Genomic DNA, 19,458 nt, shown 5'->3' with positions numbered 1-19,458 from the left:
CGCAGGTGCTATGGGGTGCTGCTGGACCTCTGGGCCCTGTACCAGGCCTGCCAGAACGAGGAGTTCATCACTTCGCTGCAGAGCTTCCTGGGGCGCTACCACCAAGTCTTTTGGGCGGCAGAGGCCCCCGACCCCGGCAGGCGCCCCCTGGCTGCTGCCGGCCCACCTTGCGTTTGCTATGTCTGCGGGGTGGAACTGGGGCCCGGCAAGGCGTTCCAGCTCAGCGTCAACCCCCTGGGCCGCTTTGGCGAGAAGGAGCCCTTCTTCCCCTTCCTGACCGTTTACCCACCGGCCCCGCGGGCCAGGCCTGCCGATTCCACCGGGATCGTGTCCGCGTGCGTGCTGTGCTACCACGACCTCCTGGGGCAGTGGCTGCGGTACGAGGGCGCCGGCACCCCCCACCCCAGCGGCGCCTGGTCCCGGCAGTACAAAGTGGAGACCTTCGTCTGCTTCTTCTGCCGCCAGGAGAGAAAACGGTGCCAGGGATTAAAAGCGGTGCGCGTGGCCCGGCTGCCGGTCTTCTTGTACTCCCTGCGGGTGCCGAACAGCTTGCTGGTGGATGATGGCAAGTGGCTGACCATCGGGGCGTGTGCCGAGTGCGCCGCCCTGGTGGTCGCTGGCAAAGCAGCGGCACCCAGAGAGCTCTTCGCGGGCCCTGCTATGGCGCCGGTGGCACTCCCAAAGGTAAGGCTCTCGGCTGACCTTTCTGTGTGTTCGGCAGGTGTTGGAATTGCCCTTTGGCTGGTGGAGACCGATGGCAAACCAGGTGCTTTCTAGCAATCCAGCCACCCCCGGAGTCATTGACCCCCATAGATTGGCGTCCAGGTGCATGGGAGAGCTGGGAGCCCTTCCTGTGTTCAAAAGCAAACATTGATGCTAGCTGCCAGGAGGCTGTCTTATCGGTCACTCACACAAGACCAGGAGCTGACAAAAATCCTCACACTGGTTTCATTGCATTGAATTCGGCAAGGGGCTGCTTGCGTCTCTGGCCCTGACGCATCCTGCTTTCCCCCTGCGGTGTTTTCTGGTGATGCGCGTGGCCAGGTTTGGCCCATCCTTGCTCTGTGTCTGAGAAACTCCGTTATAACTTTCCTGGGAAGATCCCCGAGGTGAGCTGTGTCGGTCTGTGGCCGCATGACGCAGAATCCTGTGCCACCATTCATTGGTGACTCCCCGCGGTGGTGGTGGTGGTGAGCTGGGCTTTCAGTCTGTGAATCCCTGGGGGCCGGAGTGCTTCCACGTGGTGCTGTGGTTTGCATTCGCAGGGGGAAGGCTCTGTAAGAAAGTTCACGGACGTTACGAGCCCACCGGAAAGTTTTATTCGGCCTGTCTCCCGCGTTAGCACGTGGCTGTAAAGAAAACGCCTGGAAGCCCCTCTTGTTTGCCAGAAAGGGCTGGATGGATGGGGTTTGGCAAGCCTGGCTTAACTCCGTGAGGGCTGCTTGCTTTTTACATCGCGCTGAGATCCACGTTTGTGTTGCTTCTTGGCAGCGCAGCTCCGATGTGTGCTGATGGACCAGTCCTGGACTGGCAGCTGGTTCTTCAGCTTCGTGGGTCTAACCCTTGCCAGGGAGCTTGATGGGGAGGGGTGGTGGTGGTGGTGGTGGTGGGGCCATCAGGCCCTCAAACCGGCCTGAGAAAACAGGCTCATGTAGCCGCTTTGCAGGCCCTGCTGGTGAACCTGGTCCCATTGCTATAGCCCCATGCCAGGAAAAACTTCACCGAGATGTCTGTGTGTCATCAGCATTAGGATTCTGCAAGGTTGGCAGTTGAGGTGTTGTGTGTGTTGTGACTCAGGAGAGCTCTTTAAAACTAATGGGGGGGGGGTTATTTATAGGCCGGTGTTGTGTAAATTAAGCAGGAAGAGACTTCCCCCCCCACTCTCTTGGGATGCGGTGGGTCAGCCTGTTCTGGAGGCCGCAGCGGTATTATTGTGCATCGGTAGGCTGCTTTTGCCGGCCCCTGTGTGCACTTGGGACACAGTGTTCCCTCTAAGCTGAGTTGGTGTGAGCTGGCTCACAGTTTTTTAGCCTCCGGCTCACACATTTTTGTCCTAGCTCAGGAAGGAGGGCTCCAGAGCAAAGTAATTTCTGCAGCAGCCAAATCGCTTGCTCACAACTTTCATGCCAGGAGCTCAGAAAGTAGAATTTTTGCTCACAAGACTCCACAGCTTAGAGGGATCATTGCTTGGGAGTAGCCTATGCCAGAAGAGCCCTGCTGGGTTAGACCAGCGGTCCATCTAGTCCAGCATCCTGTCTCACCCAGTGGCCAACCTGCTCTTCTGGAGGGCCAACAGCATGATGTTGAGACTGAGGCCTTACCCTGATGTCGCCTCCTTGCCCAGGAATTGAGGTTGACTGCCTCTGAACATGGAGGGTTCCCTTCAGTTACCAAGGCTGGTTAGCTGCTGATAGACCTCCCCTCCATGAGTCTGTCAAATCCTCCTTTAGAAGCCGGCGATGCCTGTGGCCATAAATACGTCCTCTGGCAGCGGACCCACATTTTAATGGCTTGCTGTGTAAAGCAGTATTTCCTTCTCGTCTGTCCCGAACCTACTGCCCATCAGCTTCATGGTATGTCCTTGAGTTCTAGGATTTGGGGAGAGGGAGAAAAAGTTCCCTTCCTTGGTGGGACAGGATCCGGGATCTCAGGGTCATCTTCCTCTAGGACAGGTAGGCCCCTACTTCTGGCCATTCCTCAGGATCTCAGGGTCATCTTCCTTTCGGACACAAGCCTGTGTATCCTGCAGGTAGGCCCCTACTTCTGGCCATTCCTTCCTCAGACAACAGTCACAGTGTTTTGTTTTTGGCGGCTCTGCACGTGTTTAGGATGGTTGGGAAACGTGCGACTCATGCTTCCTATTTCTGTACTCCCTGGCTGATGCGCCAAGGAGGGACTTGGGCACCTCTTGTTCGGTGGGGCACATGAGAGCAAGCCCTGCCTTTCACGGTGCAGTGGTATGCGCGGTAACGCGGTGAAATAACTAAGCTTGGATTGGAGTAACTCTGCATAGGAGGGCTCCGTTTGCTCTCATATCTGCGGGGCAGAGGGTGCGAGTTCCCCTTCCACCTGTTAGCCGGGAAGCACAAAAAAAGGGAGGTCTACAAGGGACCGGAGGCAACTTTGTGAATGTGTGAAGAAGCCCTTGAGTGTTTCTGCAACCAGATTGTCAGGAATGGTACCGGCGGTGTTTGGATTCGTTAAGTTTTAACGGCCTTTAGAATCTTGCAGCCCTTTAAAACTCCCCCCCCCCCCCCCCCCCCCAGCTCAGTAGTTAGACGGTGAAGGCGGCTGGCTGATCTAGCACCAGCCTGTAGAACTTTCAGGTAGAAGAAGAGGAGGAGATTGGATTTATACCCCTTCCTTCACAACCCAAAGGTGTCTCGGAGCGGTTTACAAACCCCTTTTCCCTTCCCCTCCCCACAACAGACACCCTGTGAGGTAGGTGGGGCTGAGAGAGCTCTTGACAGAAACTGCTCTTTTTCAAGGACAGCTCTTATCAGAACTACTTGAGCCAGGTGCAAGTGGAGGAGTGGGGAATCAATCCTGGTTCTCCCAGATTAGAGTCCACGCACTTAACCACTACACCAAACTGGCTCTCCATGGGTCATTCCGTGGGAACTGCCTCCGGCTTCTGGTGACCCTGCCCTGAATGGCCCAACTAGTCCAATCATGTCGGATTTCTGAAGCTCAGCAGGGTCGGCTGTGGTTAGCACTTGGATGGGAGACCTGCCGGGCCTGCCAGCAAACGGAAAAGGGGAGGCCTTTTTTTATCTGGATTGGCGACTTTCCTTCCTTCTGGGAACCCGTCTTTGTAATCTGCCAGTCAGCTGTGTAAAGATGAGGGGAAAGTGAGTAGGAGTTCCACGCTCTGGTAAGTCAGGAACCCTTGCCCGGCCTGTTTGTTTTTATCATTCGAGCTCCCATCCCCTTCGCAACTAGGGGCAGCTGCTGTTAGGAAACCTGCACTGGGCCTGGTGGAATGGTGTTGCTAGATCAGAATAAAGCACCATCAAATCCTTTTTGGGGGAGGTATTTTTAAAATATATATGCGTGTGAGCAGTGTTCCCTCTAAGCCGAGTTAGTGTGAGCTAGCTCGCAGTTTTTTGGCCTCCGGCTCACACATTTTTGTCTTAGCTCAGGAAGGAGGGGCTCCAGAGCAAACTAATGTATGCAGTGGCCAAATCGCTCGCTCACAACTTGAATGCCAGTCGCTCACAGCTTAGAGGGAGCATTGCATGTGAGTGTGTGTGTGCATTTGGAAGTCATGTGGATCTCTGGTGATTGACCCCCGCTGAGGGCCTGGATATTCAGGGAGGTGGCTGAATAAAGCCTGCCCCCGCCTCCTGACTGCTGGTATTCCAAGGAGGTCTCCCATCCAAGGACTTGCCAGAGTCGACCCTGCTTAGCTTCCGAGCACAATCTGATCTTTGATCTTGGTTGTAGAAACTTGCAGGGGTCATTTCGTAGAAAAAGAGGTGCAGGAGCTCATTAGGATAACTCATTAGCATAACTTATTTGCATATGCCACCCCCCCTGACGTCACCGGAAGTGTGTCAGAAGGCAACACCCACTGCTCAGGCTCCACTGGACTGTTTTGGATTGCTAGCTATTGGGGGTGGGGGCGTGCAGATCTGCCCCAGCAGAGGAGGGAGAGCTTGTACCTGAATAAAATTTGGTCTTAAAGGTGCCACTGGACTGTTTTGGATTGCTAGCTATGGGGGGGAGGGGAACGTGCAGATCTGCCCTCATAGAGGAGGGAGAGCTTGTACCTGAAGGCGGGCCGGGGGCGGGCTCTGCAACTTACATGCCTGCTTCTTGCTCCTCGTGGCCCGACTGAGGGCTGCTGGGAGCAGGGGGCGGGGCTTGTTGCATGTGCCCACCCCCTGGGCTCCTTACTGCCGGAGCTCCGCTCCTGTGCGCTCCCGCAGGAAATGACCCCTGGAAACTTGGGTTTGCCATTTAAACCACTCCCCCTGCTCACTGGGGGTATTGTGGTATTTTCAGCGTGGGGGTCGGCTGCTTTAGGAAACCTCTCTCCATCGCTTCTTGTATTTGCTTGGAAACGAATATGCTGTGAGCACAGTTAATACACCTTTGGAGCCTTTTAGTACGTGGGAAAGACATACTTCGAACATTTAATGTCGAGAGATCAAGTCCATCATGGTCTGTCCATAGTGGTAGAAAAGAGCAAGAGTCCAGGAGTGAGCCGTGACTCATGAAAGCTCCTTTTTGTTGTTGTTCAGTGGCACAGTCGAGTCCGACTCTTCGCGACCCCATGGACCATCTCCCGCCAGGCCCTCCTGTCTTCCGCCGTCCTCTGAAGTTTGCTCAGTTTCATGTTTGTTGCATCTATGACACTGTCCAACCATCTCATCCTTTGCCGTCCCCGTCTTCTTTGACCTTCAATCTTTCCCAGCTTCAGGGTCTTCTCCAGTGGGCGCTCCCTTCTCATTGGGTGGCCAAAGTATTTGAGCTTCAGCTTCATTATCTGGTCTTCCAGGGAACAGTCCAGGGTTGATTTCTTTTAGGATTGACTGATAGACTGACTCCTACCCCGCCACAAATTTGGTTTGTCTTTAAGATGCTCCTGGACCCTTGCTCTTTTCCAGTGTTTAACGGTGCAGTCTCATTGAGCTCTGGAGAACCCGGCAGCACAACTCGACCGAGATGCTTCAGGGCATGAGTGCAAATCAGTGTTCAGTGTACCCTCCCACTTCTCTGCTGCCCACACTGGTGCCTGGAGGACCGACCCGCACATTACAAAGTCCCACATTACAAAGTCCCACAGCTGACCATGGCTAAGTGTGCGGACTCTAATCTGGGAGAACTGGGTTTGATTCCCCACTCCTCCACTTGCACCTGCCTGGATGACCTTGGGCAAGCCGTAGTTCTGGCACAGCTGTTCTTGAAAAAGAGCCGTTTCTGTCCGAGCTCTCTCAGCCCCACCTACCTCACAGGGTGTCTGTTGTGGGGAGGGGAAGGGAAAGGAGTTTGCAAGTCGCTCTGAGACTCCCTTGGGTAGTGAAGGGCGGGGTATCAATCCAATCTCCTCCACTTCTCTCTTCTTCTTCATGGAAAACACCAACAGTAACTCAGTGGTGAATGCCAACAAGCAGCCCAGCAATAGAGGCCTGCCCACCCGGAAGGGCCTCTGTGAATGGCAGCGTTTCTCTCTCCCCCTGCATTTGCTTTTTCTCTCTTCCCCTGCATTTCCAAAGTCCCTGTCCCCAGAGGTCTAGCTTGCTGGTGACTTGAGTGTTACTGGTGTTTGCTCTGGTCCTCCCGCATTGCTGACAAGCAAGCAACCAACATTTCTCCCCCCGCCCCTTGGGTTTCCTGGCAAGTAGCCGAAGGAATCACTGAGCCAGCACATGGCCTCACCTGCCCGCCTGTCTTGAGGGATCCGAGACAAATCCGATTGGGACGGAAGACCGATTGGCACAGAAGCCGTTCCTTTCCGCTACCTCTGCAAACTGTCTGGAAGGGCCGGGATCGATAAGGAAAAGCTGACGAAGGGATTGCAGAACTGCAGGGCATGGCGCTGCTACGGATCGACGCTGGTTTAGCCGCCCGGCGAAGGGTTGCCAGCAGCGTTCCCCCTAAGCTGAGTGAGTGTGTGCCAGCTCACAGTTCTTTAGCCTCTGGCTCACACATTTCTGTCTCAGCTCAGGGAGGATGGTTCCCAAGCAAACGAATTGATGCAGTAGCCAAATCACCTGCTCACAACTTTAATGCCGGTAGCTCACAAAGTAGATTTTTTGCTCACAGGACTCCACAGTTTAGAGGGAGCATTGGTTGCCAGCTCCAGGTTGGGAAATTCCTGGAGCTTTGGGATGGAGCCCGGAGATTTGGGAAAGGTAAAGACCTCAGCAGGGTCCTAGCATCCATCTGCCAAAGCAGCCGTTTCTCTCCAGGGGAACTAATCTCTCTGGCCCAGAGATCAGGGGAAGCCTCCAGCTCCCCACCTGGAGGTTGGCAACTGTAAGTCTAGGAAGGTGACTGCAAGGGTGGAGTGGAAGTGGCTGGGGATCTCTAGTGGCAAATCTCAGCCTCCGTTGTTGTTGTTCAGTCGCACAGTCGAGTCCGACTCTTCGCGACCCCATGGACCAGATCCCGCCAGGCCTTCCTGTCTTCCGCCGTCCTCTGAAGTTTGCTCAATTTCATGTTCGTTGCATCTATGACTACAATTCCCAGGATTCTTTGGGGGAAGTCGTGACAGTTCCAGTGACACAAAACAGATAGGAGTCTGCAGGACGGCTGTGCCTGGTGTGTGTTCCTGTTCAGTGGTTTGTAGGCATTACGGCTCCTATGGATGCCATAGGTCTGCAGGCTGCTTCCCAGACCTAGTTTTTTAAAAAGAAAGAAATAAGAGGCTCCAGGCTTTGAAAAACCGGTGTGGTCTAGTGGAACTTGCTTTGGGGAGGCCTGGATTCGAATTCTGTATTCTTGCTTTGTGGCTTTGGGTAAGTCTCACAGCTCAGTTATCCCTTTCTAAAGTGAGCCTCTCCCGGTTTGAGAAATACGGAGTTAAACAACACTGGCATTTCAGTCGATGCTTGTCTGGTAACAACTGGCACATAACAATGGTGTCATACAAACATCAGAAGAGCCCTGCTGGATCAGACCACTGTTCCATCTGGTCCAGCATCCCATCTTACAGTGGTCAGCTAGTTCTTCTGGATGGCCAACAACAGGGCACACAGGCCGAGGCCTTCCCCTGCATTTGCTGTTTCTCTCTTCCCCTGCATTTCCAAAGTTCCTGTCCTCAGAGCTCTAGCTTGCTGGTGACTTGAATGTTACTGGTGTTTGCCCTGGTCCTCCCACATAAGAACATCAGAAGAGTGCTGCTGGATCAGACCACTGGTCCATCTAGTCCAGCATCGTGCCTTACACAGTGGCCAACCAGTTCCTCGGGAGGTCTAAGAACAGGGCATAGAGGCCGAGGCCTTCCCCTGATACGAATATCAGAAGAGCCCTGCTGGATCAGACCAGTGGTCCATCTGGTCCAGCATCCTGTCTCACATGGTGGCCAGCCAGTTCCTCTGGAGGTCTAACAACAGGGCATAGAGGCCGAGGCCTTTCCCTGATGCTCCCTCCTGGCATTAGGATTCAGCGGTTGACTGCCTCTGAATGTGGAGGTTCCATATAGGCACCAGGGCTGATAGACCTCTTCTCCCTGAGTCTGTCTAATCCCTTTTTAAAGCTGTCTCTTCCTGTGTCCCTCTTCAAAGTGTCCAAGCAGGAAAACGGTAGTGAACGGGAAGATTGAGGGTTCTTTATTCTCCCCACCCTTTTGGGCTACTTATGTGGGGAGGGGCCCTGCTTCCAGCAGCCAGTGTGGCATTAAGGTTTGAGTGTCACACTGGAATTCACACTGGAATTGGAGAGCCTCACTTGGCCCCGAAGCTCTCTGTGTGACCTTGGGCCACTCATTCTTAGCGTGGCCTCCCCGACAGGGTTGTTGTGGAGGGAGAATGGAGGAGGAGAGAACTGTGTGTGGCACCGGCAGCCCTCTGGAAGAAGAGTGGGAGGACCAGGAAGATCTGGCTTGAGTGTCCACACCACTCTGGAAGCTTCCTGGGTGACCGTGGGCCAGTGACTCCCTCTCAGGCTGGCCTACCTCGTAGGGTGGTTGTGGCTGTGAGGATAACGAAGGCAGAATTATGTCTGCTGCCCTGAGCTCCTTTGAGGAAGGGTGAGGTAGAAGGGCCACTGAGCCACGCCTCCCCCAAGACGCACGAATCTGCCTTCTGTTGAATCAGAGTCTTCATCCGTCAAAGTCGGTATTGTCTACTCTGACTGGCAGCGGCTCTCCAGTACGGTTGCCAGGTCTGAGTTGGAAAATACCTGGATACTTTGGGGGGCGGAGCCAGGAGAGGGTGGGGTTTGGGGAGGGGAGGGGCCTCAGCATGGTACAAGGCCATAGAGTCGACCCTCCAAAGCAGCCATTTTCTCCAGGGGAGCTGATCTCTGTCAGCTGGAGATCGGTTGTAAAAGCGGGAAATCCCCAGGCCCCGCCTGGAAGTTGGCAACCCTACTCTCCAGGGTCCCGCGGTAGGCAACTTTCACGTCACCTTCTGCCCAGTCCTTTTCAAGAAGTGGAGATGCCGGGGATTGAACCTGGGACCTTCTGCGGAGCGGGGGCTTTCCCACTGAGCCCCCAGCCCCTCTCTTCTGGAAGGAGTTCCTCTGGAGCTTTACATCATAACAGTGAAAACTACCTCTGAGTTTTCTCCGGGGACTCCCGACCGACCGCCTGGATCCAGCTGAGAGGTTGGGTCTCAGTTTTTTTTAAAAAAGGAACAGCCCCTGCGGGTAGGTCTGTGTGGGCTTGCTGCTGTTTTTTCCCTTCAGCCGGCTTCCCCCACCCCCCTCTCCCTGGCTAATGTCCTGAATGCGGAGGAGGCTTGAGTTTGCTCCCCCCCCCCTTATCCCGGCTGGGACAGGGAACAGGTGCAGCTGGCGTGTTTTACCCGCACATGAAGTATCGCAGAGCTCGTCTGTCATCGCTGGGATGTCAGCGGGAGGCGCTCACATCTGGTTCCCTGTAGCATTTGTTATCAAGAGAGGAAGGGGCGTGGGAAGAGGAGTCCGGCGGGCGCAACACTTCGTGGCCTCCCGCCACCCCAAGTGCTTGTTCAGGAATTCAGGTGGCCGCTGCTCTCCTCCTCCTCCTCCCCCTCCTCCTCCTCTCTTGGAGCCTGTTCCACTTCAGAGCCACTGCAGAGATTCTTGGCCTCCCAGGCGAAGAGGCGCTTGGGGCCGCGGCGGCTAGAGGACCGGGTTGCCCTTTCAGTTGCGAGGTGGCCGCTCCTCCACCCTCTCCTCTGGCGCGCTGCGGTGCCGCCGAACACCAGTTCCTGCTTGTCTTGGCAGCGGGGAGAGCATCTGCTTCGAGAACGGCACATGGAAAAACTTCCACTTTGGCTCCCGCCTGACTCGGAGTGCCGAACTCGGTGCTTTCCAAGTCTCTTTCGCGCCGGGAAGTGAGAGCAGGGCGAAGGGGCGGCCAGGGATGGTGGGAAGTCGCCCAGCCGTGCCAAGTGAGGACGGGGAGAAACCCCTGCCAGTGGATCTGGTACACGCCGTTCGCAAAACCCCTAGTTGCAGATCGGAACAGTTACTCCTTAGCAATGTCTGACCCTTCCTGCTTCCTTCAGCTCATGTTCCAAGGCTTTTCCTGCGTTTCTGAATGGAGCTGAAAACAGTGATACAACGGTTAACGTGAGAACATAAGAGATGCCAATGTTGGATCAGGCCAGTGGCCCATCCAGTCCAACACTCTGTATCACACAGTGGCCAGAAATACCAGTGCCATCAGGAGGTCCAGCAGTGGGGCCAGGACATTAGAAGCCCTCCCACTGTTGACCCGCCCAAGCACCAAGATGACAGAGCATCACTTGTCCCAGAGTCCCTATCTATACCTTGTGGCTAATAGCTACTGATGGACCTCTGCTCCGTATGCTTATCTGATTCCCTTTTGAAGCCGTCCATGCTTGTAGCCGCCACCACTTCCCGTGGCAGTGAATTCCAAGTGTAGTCTCCTGTAGTCTTTTATGGAAAGGCCTTCAGGTGTCACATGCAGCGACCGAAGCTGCTAAAAAAGATTTGCTCTCGAGTCCTCTTTAAGTCTGAAAGAGGCAAAGGATGGGGCAATGTGGAATTGATTGATTGTTGATGGCACAGTCAGTGGACAGTACGACCTGGACGTTTTCAAGTTTTGTACAGGTCTGCATCTTTTTGATTGTGCTTTGTTAACATGTAGGAATTCCAGGAATACCTTTAGGGTAGGTTTCTCCCTCCCTCCCTCCTTCATGTTAAAAGACTGTATATAAAGGCCACTTTTTATAAAGATTCATCAGTGTGGGGTTTAGTGCTAGAGTTAGGCAACTCGGACATAGGGGGGAGGAGGTGTGGCAGACAGAACAGGCCAAGGCTGAAAATCTATTTCAGATTCTCCCCGTGCCAACATCACCTTTGCGTAGAGCAGAATAAATATTGCCAGTTCCTAGAATTTGCCTTCAAACTCTAGTCCAAGAAGGGCGGCCTGTGGGGAAAGAGGTGCAAATCCATTGCTGAAGCCGAGGGAAGGGAAGAGGCCGGGAACAGAGTTGAAGGGCTGGAAGGCTGGCAGAGTGAGGTTTGAAAGGGACAGCCACTCATGAGAGAAGGAAAATCCCAACCCAGAGCCGGCAACCTTCGCCTGGCATTCGAGGGCCGCTGTCTCTTATTTGATCGTGTGAACAAATCTGAGGCTGAAGCAAAGCAAGAAAGAAGGGTGGTGTTACGTTCGGACCCGTGAAGTGCCAGACAGTTGAACACAGGAAGACTGAGGCCCGCAGTGGAGTTTTGATGAAGAAATCTACGGCACCTTTTCTCTCTGCTCAGCCCATTGAGGTCAGTGGGTTTTGATTCTGAAGGGTGTGATACTCTGGTTTGGATTGTACTGCTGGAGATACTAAACCTTAGGAGAGGTCTTCTTGCCTGCAATAATAAAGAGGTGCCTGAAAGCAGGGATTTCCAACGTTGTGCCCACTGACACCTTTTCTGGTGCCCAACAAGTGTTTTTAGAAAATGGGCATAGCCAGGTTGGGCTTGTGCCCAGCAAGGGTCCTGATTGGCCACTGGACATTTGGCTGTCTGTGCAGATTTTTGGAAAGTTTGCTTTGGCAGCTGCCGCCAGGCCAATGCTCCCTCTAAGCTGTGGAGTCTTGTGAGAAAGAACCCTACTTTATTTATATTTATTTATTTATTTATATTCTAATCTATATCCCGCCCTACCCCGCCAAAGGAGGCTCAGGGCGGCTTACACAAAATAAAATACAGACAAAAACAATCAAATCACCAAAGCCATTAAAACAATACAGTAGTAAATATCAGAGTGCTAGCGATGTTGTTCCAGAATCATAGCTATGGCATTGCTGCATGAGTGCGTACCATAAGGTGTCCATTTCCAGCACTGATCTGACTCGGCGTGCACAGGCTGTCGATAATTCACCAGGAACCAGGCTCTACAGTTGTTACTAGTGTGATGGTTACTGGTGTGATGGTAACTAGTGAGGGTGGCGGCTCCTAAATGAAAGCCTGGCGGAAGAGCTCCGTCTTGCAGGCCCTGCGGAACTGTAAGAGGTCCCGCAGGGCCCTGATCTCCTCTGGGAGCTCATTCCACCAGTACGGAGCCGCCACCGAAAAAGCCCTGTCCCTAGTTACAGCCAGCCTTGCGTCCTTAGGGCCTGGGAGGGCCAGTCAATTTTGATTCCCTGACCGTAGTGCTCTCTGGGGTATATATGGGGAAAGGCGGTCCCTCAGATAAGTCGGACCCTGGCCATACTTTGTGAGCTTCTGGCGTGAAAGTTGGGAGTGAGCAATTTGGCTACTGCATAAATTAGTTTGCTCTGGAGAGCCGTCCTTCCTGAACTAAGACAAAGATGTGTGAGCCGGAGGCTAAATAACCGTGAGCTAGCTCACACTAACTCAGCTTAGAGGGAACACTGGCTGCCCCCACAACACAAGGAGCTTCATTGTGTGACTGCAGGGTTTTTTTGTTGTTCAGTCGCACAGTCGAGTCCGACTCTTTGCGACCCCATGGACCAGATCACGCCAGGCCTTCCTGTCTTCCGCCATCCTCTGAAGTTGGCTCAATTTCATGTTCGTTGCATCTATGCAGAGGTAGCCATTTTCTATTTATTTATTTATACCCCACCCATCCTGCGAACAGGCTCAGGGTGGCTACCAAGAACGCTACAATGTACCTAATTAGCATCACCATAAAAGTTTAAAACTACATAAAAATACATTTTAACTCATAGCAGCATTATAAAATTAACAGTTAGCAATAAAATGCTCGCAGTGCTAAAAGATTAGATGGCGTGCTCTTCAGATCTAAATCCACGTTGTCTGTCCGGTCATCATCCCTTGCGCAGATAGAGGCTTACCGATGCATCTGGGCCAGTCCTAGATTCCAGAAGTTCAATGGAATCGTTGATGGTAACAATAGTGGCGGCTCCTATTTGAAGGCCTGGTGGAAGAGCTCCGTCTTGCAGGCCCTGCGGAACTGTAAAAGGTCCCGCAGGGCCCTTCCCCCCTGTGGCAACCATTTTTGGGCCTGTGCCTGCCATACGGTGTAAGAATTCCAAAGGTGCCCACGCGCTTATTGTGGTCCCCCGCCTTAAAGACTAAAAAGTTTTTTATTTGAGCATATGCTTTTATGCTTCAGGGACTGGCTGGATGAAAGGGGTCCTCCCCATGTGGACATATATATAAAAAAACTAAGGTTGTAAAGGAAAACAAGCTGTAAACAGGAAGGGCTGCAAAATACAGATGGTACGAGGTGAGACGTAATTACGTAAAATTCAAATATAATCAAATAAAGCATGGCGATCGGCCACAATAGCTGTGATTGGGAACGGCGCAATTGCTCTGCTTTTGCAAAACTAGTTAACACCGATAATGACCAAGGAATTCCAGATCCTTCTTAAGTTTTGGGGAGAGGATGTTAACTAGTTTGGTGAAACTAGGGAGACTGCGTCGTTACCAATTACTGCGATTGTGACTGATCTCTTGATTCTTCTCTTGATTATGTTTTAATTTTACGCAGTTGTATCTCACCCAGTACCTTCTGCATTTCATGGCCTGCTGACCCCGTTGCTTATCATTCTTTTTGCTTAATAACCTGATATGCATGTTTACCTAGTGAGATCCACTACTCGCTGGGTAGTTTCATGCAGCATTTGCGTTTTTGCATGTAGGCTTTGAGCAATGCACATTTTACGCTGGGATAAAAACTGGTCAGGCTTTCGAGAGGGGCCAAATTCCCCTTCCCTTTTGCTGCAAAATGCTAACCCGGCTCCCCCTCTGAAGCCCTTACCTGTGAAAGTAGCTCGGCGTTGAGACCTGGGGAATCGCTTGTGTTGTGGTTGCATTGCTTGATTGAGTGAAAAAGGTGGCTGGCCTAAATCCAGCATGTTTAATTTGCAGTCAGTAATGCTCCTTTTATTGCTGTCTGGCACTTGTTCCCGTTTCAGGGATGGTGCTCGCTCTCTCTCTCTCTCTCTCTCTCTCTCTCTCTCTCTCTCTCTCTCTCTCTCTCTCTCTCTCTCTCCTGCTTTCCCTTTCCCTCTTTCCTGTCCCTTCTCTCCCCAAAGGATGCCTCTGAATTGCTGCTGATTCCTCTAAACAGCCGAGGTTTTCACCCTCAGCATTCCGGGGCCGTGCCGGGTGGCAGTTCACTGCAGCATCATGGGCGCTGGGCTGGTTGGGGGGCAGGCAGGCGTAAGGAGTGTGTGAATCTGTCCTTTTCCAGGCCTGGGGACCGGGTGAGTGACAGTTTGCGTGAGCCTCCTTCGCAGGGACCCAGTGCGGCATTTAAAGGCTTCTAAAGGCTTCTCGGCTCTCTGATGTGATTGATGGTGGCTTGCGGGGCCCCAGCCGCTGTGGGTGGAAGGCGCAGCAATGTGGAACAGCTGGGGGAGGGGGCCGTAAAGGTCACAGGACACCGAGGGGGGGGGAGAGCATTTGGGGATAGCAGTGGCGGGTTTGCTGGTTTGCTGGACTTAGAGGGTCTTTGCAGCCCCCCTTCACTGCCTGGGTTTTGCTGCTCTGTAGATCATGGCCGGGTTAGACTGGGTTGCCTTCTTAATGGTGGATGGTGCAGTGAATCTATGTGCGCTGTAGGGTTGCCAGCTCTGGGTTGGGAAATTCCTGGAGATTTTGGGGGGGGTTGAGTCCAGGGAGTGTGGGGTTTGGAGTCTGGGAAACTCCTGGAGATTTGAGGGGTTGAGTCTGGGGAGTGCGGGTTTTGAGGTATGTTGAGGGAGCTCAGTCAGGGATAATGCCATAGAGTTCACTTTCCAAAGCAATCCTTTTCTCCAGGGGAACTGATCTCTGTCACCTCACCTAGAGATCAGTTGTAGTCTCGGGAGATCTCCAACCACCGCCTGGAGGATCATATATGACTGAACATCACAAAAGGCTCCAGATATTTCTCAAATATACATCAATCTTCAATATGTGAAATACATGAGCTGCAATGAATAGGCTGGAGATTTAGAAGCGATATCTAACACTTACTATTTGACGCTCCCAACCCAAAAGAAGGACTTCACAGATTCTCAATCCACAAGTTCAATCAGGGCTATTTTTGGGCAGGAACGCACAGGAACGGAGCTCCGTCTGGCTCCTGAGTTGGCCACGCCCAGCAGGAACTCATTAGCATAATAGGCCACACCCAATAGCAGAAACTTATTAGGATTGGCTACATTAGGGGTGTGTGGCCTAACATGCAAAGGAGTTCCTGCTACAAAAAAACCTCTGGGTTTTGACAACAAACAAGGTAAACAGAATAAGAAGGGAAAGGTGGGTGTGGCTGGATGACCACACTTCTTGTAACTTGGGGGTGTGTGTCCTAGTCTGCTAATGAGCTGTGCTGGCAGGGGCGTGGCCTAATATGCTCATGAGTTTCTGGTGTTGGGTGTGGCCTATTATGCTAATGAGTTCCTGCTGGGCTTTTTCTACAAAAAGAGCCCTGTAGCCCCTCCCTGCTTTCGATCTTTAGAGGCAGCTGAAGATGGCTTTATTCAGGACTGTGACTACAGCAGCCCTAAATTGTGATTTCAAATTATGGTCTTGTTTATTCCTTTTAATGGATTTTTAATTTTCTCGTAAGTTGTCTCGGGCTCCGTAAGGAAGACAGGCAGCTCATAAATGTGTTAAATACATAAAAGAAATAAATAAGCCAAGCCAGCCAGGAAAAACATAGACATGGTATGCATTCACGTGATCTCAGAATCATAGAGTTGGAAGGGGCCTCCAGGGTCATCTAGTCCAACCCCCTCCTCAATGCAGGTAATTCACAAATCCCTCCCCCCTCCACACCTCCAGTGACCGCTGTTCCACGCCCAGAAAATGACAAAAACCCTCCAGGATCTCCAGCCAAATTGGCTTCGAGAAATGTAGGTTTCTCATGAGCAGAGTCAACGGAATGGATGCAAAGGCAGCGTCTCCCGATCGGCTAGAGCAGGGGTGTCAAACATGTGACCCAGGGGCTGGATCAGGCCCCCGGAGGGCTTCTATCAGGCCCGAAGTGGAACTGGCTGTCTTCTGCTTCTTCTTCCAGTTCTGCTGCTGCTGCGCCATCGTAGGTTTGCAGTTTACAGATACACACTTGAACAGCATACTCAAGATTGCAACAGCACAGACATTTTGATGCAGTAATTCAAAGCAAGAGGTGTCAGTTATCAGACACTGGCCCCGGTCACACGGAGATTTTGCCGCGCGAAAGGCACGAATGTTGGGCGGATTTTCGGGGCGTGATCATACCGCAACATCTGGGAAGCATAGCGCACTCGTGCCAACCCGTGGCGTCCCGCCGAAGTTGAAGAGTTAAAAAGTACCAAGGAAAGTGCATTAGTATCCAGAAAACACGCAGCACAGGCGGGCATCTGATCGCTGGAGCGCTAGTATCCCGTGGCATCCAGCGCCTGTCCACGTCCCATCGCAAACTGGATGTTTTTCGTAAGCGCATGCGCACAAACACGAAACTGAAAGCAGTGCTGCTCCGTGGAACTGCGCATGCGTACAAACGCGAAACGCTTGTGTGATTGCGCCACACCGCTTCTTTGCCACGCCGCAGCATCGCCGTGTGATCGCCAGCTAACAGCCTAAGCACGGAGAGTCGGGCGACCGTGTGATCGGGCTACCGCGCTTAATTTTGCTCCGGGGCGAACAGCCACGCCTTCCCCCCCCCCCCGCATTATCTGGCCCGGGTGACCGGGGCCACTGTTAAATAAACAAAATATTGCAAGAGTGCTAATGTTTTAAGCATGATTTTATTTTAAGTACTTAAAAAAACCCCTTTGTGTTTGAGTCCTTTATAAAGTTTATATCTCCGCTCCCTGGCATTACATTTTATGGCACGCGTGGCCCGGCCCAGCAAGGTCTCATTTATGTCAGATCTGGCCCTCGTAACAAATGAGTTCGACACCCCTGGCGTAGAGGGCCAGTAAGGTGGACGCTTTGAGGGTAGGGAAGCCCCTCTTCTGTGGTCCCGAAGCTGGCGGCTACGGCCAGGGAGAGTATGGTGTTGCTGTTGTCGGCCCCCTGCTCCTGTCTTGATTCAAAGAGAGATCCTAAATGGGCTCAAGGTACGACAAAAACCCCTCTTCGTTTTAGGGAGCGACCCCTTGCTCCTGTCTCTCTGCAGCTCATTTGTGGGAAATGAAAGTAATTAAGGGGGGGGGGACGGACTCCCAAGGCTGTGTGCGGGCCCTGGCCTCCTTTGTTGGCAGGCAAACTAATTGCCGTGTTTCACAGCCCGCGAAAGCCCATCTGCTCTGTTCTCTGGCATCGCACGCACTCCCAGCAAGCACGTTAGAGGCAGTGCCGCTTTGCCAGGGGGGCGGGAGGACATGACGACGGACCGTCGCCGCTGCAGACGGTTCGGATGACCGAAACCGGAGCAAGATGTGTCTGGCCTTGAGGAAAGAGCTCAGGCGCGGCACTGGTGAAGGTGCCTGCCTCGGTGAGCAGCTGCAATCATAAGCTGGAACTGTAAAGGAAATTAGATGTTTGGAAAACGACGTGGAGATTGGAAAAAAAAAAGTTGGTAGTACTGTTAATGACCATAATCCACGATTGAGGTACTAAAGAAGTGTTGGAGTTGTTGTAGGGTTACCAACCTCCAGGTGGAGCCTGGAGATCTCTCGGAATGACATTTTGGTGTCGTGGTTAAGTGTGTGGACTCTAATCTGGGAGAACCGGGTTTGAGTCTCCACTCCTTCACTTGCAGCTGCTGGATGACCTTGGGCAAGCCATAGTTCTGTCAGAGCTGTTCTCTCAAGAGCAGTTCTGGAAAGAGCTCTCTCAGCCCCGCCTACCTCACAGTGTGTCTGTTGTGGGGAGGGGAAGGGAAGGAGTTTGTAAGCCGCTCTGAGACTCCTTTGGGTAGTGAAGGGCGGGGTATAAATCCAGTCTCCTCCTCCTCCTCCTCCTTCATTGGGGGGTGCTGGCCAGGGACTATCATGGTGATTCTGGGGCCCTGATTTCTCTTCTCTTGCGTACATAAAGTGCTGCGCGCACCAGCGGTGCTGTCAGGGGTCGTTTCGTAGAAAAAGAGCTAGGGGAACTCATTAGCATAACTCATTAGCATATGCCACACCCCCTGACATCAGGGGCCTGGCGGTGGACCTGCAAGGCCAGCGGGAGTGCAAGGAAGCCCCGCCAAGGCCCTCCCTGGCCCCAGGCAGGCAGGGGTGGGGAGAGGCGGGGAGGAAGCAACTTACCCTCCCTCTTCTCCTGCCTCCTCCTGGCTGAATGAGGGCTGGAAGCGGGGCGGCCGGAAGCAGGGGGCGGGGCTTCGTCATGTGCCCCGCCCCCCGCACCTCATCCTGCGTTTCCCCCCCGAAATGACCTCTGGGTGCTGTATTTATAATTCAACGCAAACGGTAGCGGGGTGGTAGCTTGCGGTGAATGGAAACCACACTTGGCGCGTCCCCCCCTCCAAGATAATCATCCTAGGTGCGTAGCCAAAACAAGCTGGGGTCCTTCCCCATGCGCGCACGGGGCTTTGTTACCTTGGGATGCCGATGTCCAGAAGTAGCCGCCGGTGGCCCTGGGATCCGTCACCCAGCCTTTCCTAACCATCTGCTCTGCTCTCTGGAGGAGCCCGCCCGTGTGTGGACTCCGGAGAGCTTGGGGTGGGAACAGCTGATGGGGGAAGCGGAGAGACAGATTCCCCATTCATAGATGGCTGAACGGAGAGATTGACTTGCCCCAGTGATGTCATTGTCAAGTTGGGCAGCCGGACAGGGCCTCTTTGTCAGCCTGACACTTGGCGCGGGGAGAGCGGCATTATGCAGTCAGTGGGCTGGGGTTTCCTCCTGAAGCAGCTGGAAGGCGGAGGCCTTCCAAAAGCAGAGTCCTTTGGGGCTGAGGAAGCCGGCGCTGGGTTACAGTCCGCGGTCGATAGGATCTGCCCTGGCTTGCGTCAGGAAAGCCATACGGGCAAAATGGGTGGCTGTGGGTGTGCGGAGCACGGAATTCCACCCCGATGGTGGTGCAAATCCAGGCGCTGAATATCTTGTTACAGATCAAGTTTCTAGGCCTCATGTTTGCGATGATGTGCCGGAGGAAGCAACAGGGCAGCGTTTGCTGAAATCTCAGACCTTTGCGGGGTGGTTGAATAAAATTCCCTGTGGGCGGGCGGCTGGGCCTCCCTGCCTCGCAGAATTTGTTGTCCCTCAAGATCAGCCAAAGCCGAACAGACAAATAATTAAAAATACGAGCGTGCAAGTAACATTGGCAGGCTGCAGAACAAAGAGCACTTTGAAGCAGAATATGGCTTATTGTGGTGCGGAATTTCCAGTCCCTCCAGTTCCAAAATCCACTCTGCCCACTTATATCCATCGCTGGTTTTTAAAAAAAGAAATTTGCACCAAGCCAAAAAAGCAAGGTGTGTAA

The 19,458-nt window shown here is 53.1% G+C and overlaps 1 protein-coding gene across 2 annotated transcripts in view; it reads left to right on the top strand.

Moving 5' to 3' along the window:
- Nucleotides 1-628: 628 nt before the first annotated feature.
- Nucleotides 629-19,458, top strand: part of GSE1 (Gse1 coiled-coil protein) — a 486,799-nt gene continuing 467,969 nt past the window's right edge. For both annotated transcript variants that reach the window (XM_015422344.1, XM_015422274.1), the window contains exon 1: nucleotides 629-684. In XM_015422344.1, the coding sequence (XP_015277830.1) occupies nucleotides 661-684 (24 nt within the window). In that variant the 5' untranslated portion in view covers nucleotides 629-660. The remainder of the gene's footprint in view (nucleotides 685-19,458) is intronic.

This window comes from Gekko japonicus, unplaced genomic scaffold (assembly GCF_001447785.1).
Source record: "Gekko japonicus isolate JY-2015 unplaced genomic scaffold, Gekko_japonicus_V1.1 scaffold420, whole genome shotgun sequence".
Lineage (NCBI taxonomy): Eukaryota > Metazoa > Chordata > Lepidosauria > Squamata > Gekkonidae > Gekko > Gekko japonicus.
The sequence above is the reverse complement of the archived record's forward strand: the minus strand, read 5'-3'. Positions and strand labels throughout refer to the sequence as shown.